Source organism: Tenrec ecaudatus, chromosome 10 (assembly GCF_050624435.1).
Source record: "Tenrec ecaudatus isolate mTenEca1 chromosome 10, mTenEca1.hap1, whole genome shotgun sequence".
NCBI lineage: Eukaryota > Metazoa > Chordata > Mammalia > Afrosoricida > Tenrecidae > Tenrec > Tenrec ecaudatus.
Window position 1 is genome coordinate 89510228 of NC_134539.1, and position 6554 is coordinate 89516781.

The following is a 6554-nucleotide window of genomic DNA, read 5'->3' on the forward strand; positions in this document are numbered from 1 at the left end:
GAGGGAGGGGGGAGCGGGGAGGGAGGGGGGAAAAAAGAGGACCTGATGCAAAGGGCTTAAGTGGAGAGCAAATGCTTTGAAAATGATTAGGGCAAAGAATGTACGGATGTGCTTTATACAATTGATGTATGTATATATATGGATTGTGATAAGAGTTGTATGAGCCCCTAATAAAATAATTTTAAAATCTAGTTAAATGATTACTTATGGGACACCCAGTTAATAAAATAGTATCCTCGCCTGCCTTTCAGGAAAAATAGATGTTTTGTAGCGATGTTCCAAGGCTTTCCCGGGGATTTGTTGAGTGTACTGACACAGTTATGACAAGCTAGTTGAGAGGGCAGCATCGCACATGATAAACAGGAGCAGGAAAGAAGCCCCTTAGTTCAACCTTCATGAAGAGGTTGGTTATTTCTCAGAGCTTTAATCCACAGTTATTTTATTGTTGATTTGTAACAGTCTTTGAGAAATGTATCAGTCACTATGGGACAAGTAGCGGCTAAAGCTACTGAGGGACGGCAGCACAGTGGTGATCCTTAAACTCGTTGACCAAAGTCTGCCCAAACGATAGCAGCTTTGATTTTAGTTTACTAGCCCAGCAAACCAGACTCTGTAGTCAGCACTTTGTGTGGCACATGGATAAGTGATACAGGACAGGTAGAACAGATGCACACGGAATTAGACAACAGGCCACCTTGTGCGGGTCACACTGTAACACCTCTACAGGCACCAGACTTTTTTTGCGTGGCTACGATCAGGAATAGGCATATAAACTAGGTCAACTTTGCAAGGGATAGTGATGACTGTAATCTGACTTCCTCTCAGAGCATTTTCTTTCACTGCTACCTCACATCGTTGTTGTTGTTGTTGTTGGGTGTCACCCAGGTGGTTCCGACCCATGGCTACCTTGACGCAACAGAATGACACTGCCCTGTCTGGCACCGTCTTTACAATTGCTCCCATGCTTGAGCCCATCGTGGCTGCCCCTGTGTCAGTCCATCTCACTGAGGAAATTCCTCTCTTTTGCTGTCCCTCTACTTTGCAAAACATGATGCCCTTCTGTGGGGACTGGTCTCTCTAACAACATGTCCAAGTACATAAGATGGCATCTCATCATCCTTACCATTAAAGAACAATCTTGCCATACTTCTTCCAATACAGATCAGTTTGTCCTTTTAACAACTGATCCATGGGACATTCAATTTTCTTCTTCAGTACCACATTTCAAATCCATCAATTCCTCTTTCATCTTCCTTATTCAATGGCCAGCTGTCACGTGCATATAGGGAACTTGAAAATAACACGGTATGGGCCGGACATACCTTAGTCCTAAAAGTAATGTCCAACTTTTCAGTACTCTGAAGACGTCTTGGGCAGCAGATTTACCCAGTGCAACATGCCTTTTGATATCTTGATCATTGCTTCCGTGAGCACTGACTGTCGCAACAAGAAAGGGGAAATCCTTGACAACGTCACTATTTTCTTTATTGATCATGATGTTACCTATTGGTCCAGTTGTGAGAATTTTGATCTTCTTTCCATGGAGTTGTAATCTACACTGAAGGCTGCAATCCTTGATCTTCATCAGCAAATGCTTCAAGTCCTCCTCACTTTCAGTAAATAAGGTTGTGCCATCTGCCTATCACAGGTTGTTAATAAGACTTCCTCCAATCCTGATGCCACATTCTCCTTCATAAAATCCAGCTTCTCTGATGATTTGCTCAGCACACAGCTTGAGCAAGGACAGTGAGAAGATGCAGCCCTGTCATATACCTTTCCTGATTTCAAATCATGCTGCATCCCCTTGTTCTGTTTACACAACCGCCTCTTGACCCATGTATAGGTTCCACATGAGCACAATCATGTGTTTCCCATTCTTCTCAAGGTTACCCATGGTTTGTTCTGATTCACACAGTAAAATTGCCATGGCATCATCGATAAAATACAAATAAACATCTTTCTAGTACTCTCCCCTTTAAGCCAAGGCCCATCTGATGTCAACAATGATATCCCTTGTTCCATGTCTTCTTCAGAATCCGACCTGGATGTCTGGCAGCTCCCTGTCAATGTACTGCTGCAGCCACTGTGCGATGATCTTCAGCAAATTGACTTGTGTCTGTGCTGTCAGTGATGCTGTTCTATAGTTTAAGCATTCTGCTGTATCACCTTGAACTGTTGCAAACCGGCTGAATACCACACCACCCCTTACTGGGTCATATAGGGTCACTAAGAATCGGAAAAGACTCTATGGAAATAAACTCGGTTTGTTTGCTTGCTTGCTTTGCATGCACATTCAGTGTTCTTTAATGTTCAAGCGCTCAGGAAAGTCTCAGAAACCTCCATCGATATAGCAAGGGGTTCTGGGAAATGTAGTCCCGGGACAGTTTCACAGGCTTTGCCCATGCTCCGTCCAATCTCCACCTTCAGTCCCTCCCTGTGTCTCACTTCCCCCGCTGAAATTTCATACACATAATTCTTCTGTAGCTGTTTCTTGCTTATGTGGGCCCTAGTGCTCCATGACCCCGTCTGGATGAGTAGAAGTCATCTCCCTGTCTATATGAGTAGAAGTCCATGACCCCGTCTGCATGAGTACAAGTCCATCATCCCATCTATATGAGTAGAAGTCATCACCCCATCTATATGAGTAGAAGTCCATCACCCTGTTTCTATGAGTAGAAGTCCATCACCCCATCTGGATGAGTAGAGATCCTATATGAGTAGAAGTCTCTTAGCTTCTGGAGAAGGTGAGACAGTAGCCAGTGACAACCAGCACTATGAGTTTAAAGGGACTGCTATTAAGTCCAATTAAAGCTTAGGTTAATTATCAGTGAGCTTCCTTCAACCTCTATGGAACCTTGATGGTGGAGTGGCCATGTGTTCAGCTGCCATCAGCATGCTCAGCAGATAGAAATCACTGAGGGGAAAAAAAATGGGGCTTTCTATTCCAGTAAACAGTGAGAGTCCCAGGAACACACAGGCGGTCACTATGAGTCAGCATAGACTCGAGGGCAGTGAGTTTGGGTTTTGAGACCTTCAACCACTAGTCAAGAGGAGGAAAATCATCATTGCCAGAAACCAATATGCACTTGTTCTGCAGAAAGGTGCAGCCTGTAAATAGAGTCCTATCTCCAACCTTGAATCAACCCAAAAGCCATCTTCAGTACTCTACACAAATATTTCTAACCACTAATCTACAAAAGTGACCAGGACAGAAAGAGAGATGCATATACACGCGCACGCGCGCATACACACAACAATTAGAAAGTTTGCCCTACAAGTGTCCTCAGAAATAGAACATGTAAAACAGAGGAGTTATCTTTCCTTGGCCTTTCATTTCAGCCGGTTAGACCAACCAACCCTTTATGGACTGTTATTACAATAAAATTTACCTTAAGAAGCGACAAGAGTAAGGATATCAATAATGGTGTACAACACCAAATATGATCAACGGCACGGCATTATACATGCAGAACTTGTTAAATTGAAGAATGTTTTGTTGTGTACATCTTTGCCACTATTAAAAAATAATTACACAAGTAAACAATTCTAAAATGGATTGTGGAATTCTTCTTGATATGATTGAACTATTGAGCTATATGATATAGGGATGGAGTGCCAATAAAATTGTTAAAAGACAAAGAAGCGGCTCTCTGCTCCTCCTTGAGCGACAGACAGCCGCCTCTCCTGTTCCATGCAGTCCCAGCCGCATCCCCGAGACATGATGGTGAAGGTCGGAGTGAACAGATTTGGCTGCATTGGGCTCCTGGTCACCAGGGCTGCTTTCAATTCTAGTAAAGTGGATATTTTTGCCATCAATGACCCCTTCATTGATCTGAACTACATGGTCTACATGTTCCAGTCTGATTCCACCCACGGCAAGTTCAATGGCACCGTCAAGGCTGAGAATGGGAAGCTTGTCGTCAATGGGAATGCCATCTCCATCTTCCAGGAGCGAGATCCCGCCAACATCAAGTGGGGGGAAGCCGGTGCCCAGTATGTCGTGGAGTCCACTGGTGTCTTCACCACCATGGAGAAGACTGGGGCTCAATTGAAGGGCAGTGCCAAAAGGGTGATCATCTCTGCCCCTTCTGCCGATGCCCCCATGTTTGTGATGGGCGTGAACCACGAGAAGTACGAAAACTCCCTCAAGATGGTCAGCAATGCCTCCTGCACCACCAACTGCTTAGCCCCCCTGGCCAAGGTCATCCATGACAATTTTGGCATCGTGGAAGGACTCATGACCACAGTCCACGCCATCACTGCCACCCAAAAGACCATGGATGGCCCCTCTGGGAAACTCTGGCACGATGGCCGTGGAGCTGCCAAGGCTGTGGGCAAGGTTATCCCGGAGCTGAATGGGAAACTGACTGGCATGGCCTTCCGTGTCCCCACCCCCAATGTGTCCGTCATGGATCTCACCTGCTGTCTGGAGAAAGCTGCCAAGTACGATGACATCAAGAAGGTGGTGAAGCAGGCATCCGATGGTCCCCTAAAGGGCATCCTGAGCTACACCGAGGACCAGGTTGTCTCCAGTGACTTCAACAGTGACACCCACTCTTCCACCTTTGATGCTGGGGCTGGCATTGCCCTCAATGACCGCTTTGTCAAGCTCATTTCCTGGTATGACAATGAATTTGGCTACAGCAACAGGGTGGTGGACCTCATGGTCCACATGGCCTCCAAGGAGTAAGAGCCCCCCTGGACCAGCAGCCCCAGCAACAGCACTTGAGGAAGAGAGGCCCTCAGCTGCTGGGGAGTCTTTGGCCCCAATTCAATCCCTTAACATACTGAGAATATAACATCGGAACCCCCTGAAGAAAGGGGAGTGGCTTAGAGAGCCCGACCTTGTTATGCACCATCAATAAAGTACACTGTACCTAAAAAAAAAAAAAAAAGACAAAGAAGCGAGTGGAGTGAAGTTGGGGAGCGAAAACGTTCAGTAATAATACGTGCTGTTGGTCTTGTATTGTTCTTGGGCAAATATAACACTGATGGGTAGTCAATCCACACCTTACCTCTCTTTTCTTTTACCTCATTATGACTGAGAATGTCCCCTAGGGTAACCTTTGGTGTGCCTGTCACACGATTTTCTGAGATAACGGACCCAAGTGGTCCTGAGGAAGCCTAGACTGCAGACCATGAACAAGGCTCTGCTTACCAATGACTCCTCACAGGCTCAAGGCAAGCCAAGCAACCACACCTGAAAGAGCTTGCTCCTTCTAATGTGAAGTACCTGTAGACCAAGAGACTTCTACTCATCCAGACGGGGTGATGGAGCGCTGCGCTCCACATGAGCAGGAAACAGCTGCAGAAGAAGAGACCTCCACCCTTGACCCCATAAAGAATTCTCTCAGGCGGAAAGTGAGACACAAGGAGGGACTGAAGGTGGAGATTGCACGGAGCATGCGCGAAGCCCATGAGACACTCTCCGGACTACATTTCCCAGGATCCATTGCTACCTGATGGAAGTTTCTGAGAATCTCCTGAGCGCTTGAACATTTAAAAACACTCAATGTGCATGCAAAACAAAGCAAAAAACCAATATCTGATTTTTTGTTGAATGCGGAGAACCGGTTGTTAAAATGCACTTGTAATCAGGGCTAGCCGCCCAATGTGGAAATCACAAATTTACATTCCTTACTCTTTGTTAGCATCTATGGGAGCAACAGCGTATTTTAAGTGCCCGGAGCAGTGTTCATTCTGTTCACAGTATTAAAAATTAGACGGAACTATGCTTGTATTTATTTATTTTATAAAACTTACATTTTTTATTATAAATAGTATTATAGTTTAGGTTTGTATTTTATAATTTAATTTTCAACTTGTATTTTTCTTTCTTTTAAAATTATGATTAACTAGGAATTAATACATATATCATATCATTCCATAGTTAAATAACAGCCAGTAGAATCGTACATTTACTGCCACAATCGGTTTCCAAACATTTCTTTCCTACATGGACTCTGAAATCGTTTCCCCTCCACCCCCATCCTCACGGTTCCCCCTCCTCCCATTCCCTTGTTCTACTTGCTATCTCTATAGGTTCATCAATCCTGGGTTTCATATACTGACAAACGAAAAGGCATACAATACAATTTCAAGGGGGTCACCGGACCTAACTCCTCTGACATATACTTGTGATAAAATAAAACATTTTTATTCCCTTGTGTTTGGTACGTCAGTAAAAATGTATATATAACCTAAAGAGAAAAAGTGCCAAAGAACCAGAAGGTGACATGCTGTCATTCGGTTCAGCTTTGTGTTGCGCCCCAGATTCCTGTGAACTATTGAGTGAGCCGTGGTAGCGCACTAGGCTGCCCACCACAAGGTCAGCAGTTCAAAAACACCATCCCCTTGTGGGAGAAAGGGATTTCTACTCCCAGAAAGAATAACAGTCTCTAAACTCATGGGGCCATTCTACCCAGTCCTATAGAATCTCTATGAGTCAGAATTGATTTAATGGCCATGAGTTTGGGGTATGCAGTTCCTGAAAGTGTTCAAAGGGCTAAGAATATAGTCACAACCATTGCCGTAATTCAGCAGAGATGTTCAGA

The 6554-nt window shown here is 44.7% G+C and overlaps 1 protein-coding gene across 1 annotated transcript; it reads left to right on the top strand.

The window, feature by feature from the left end:
* Nucleotides 1-3721: 3721 nt before the first annotated feature.
* LOC142458101 (glyceraldehyde-3-phosphate dehydrogenase-like) lies at nucleotides 3722-4693 on the top strand. The gene has a single exon (XM_075559152.1). It carries the CDS (start codon nucleotides 3722-3724, stop codon nucleotides 4688-4690), a length of 969 nt encoding a protein of 322 aa, XP_075415267.1. The 3' UTR covers nucleotides 4691-4693.
* Nucleotides 4694-6554: the final 1861 nt, after the last annotated feature.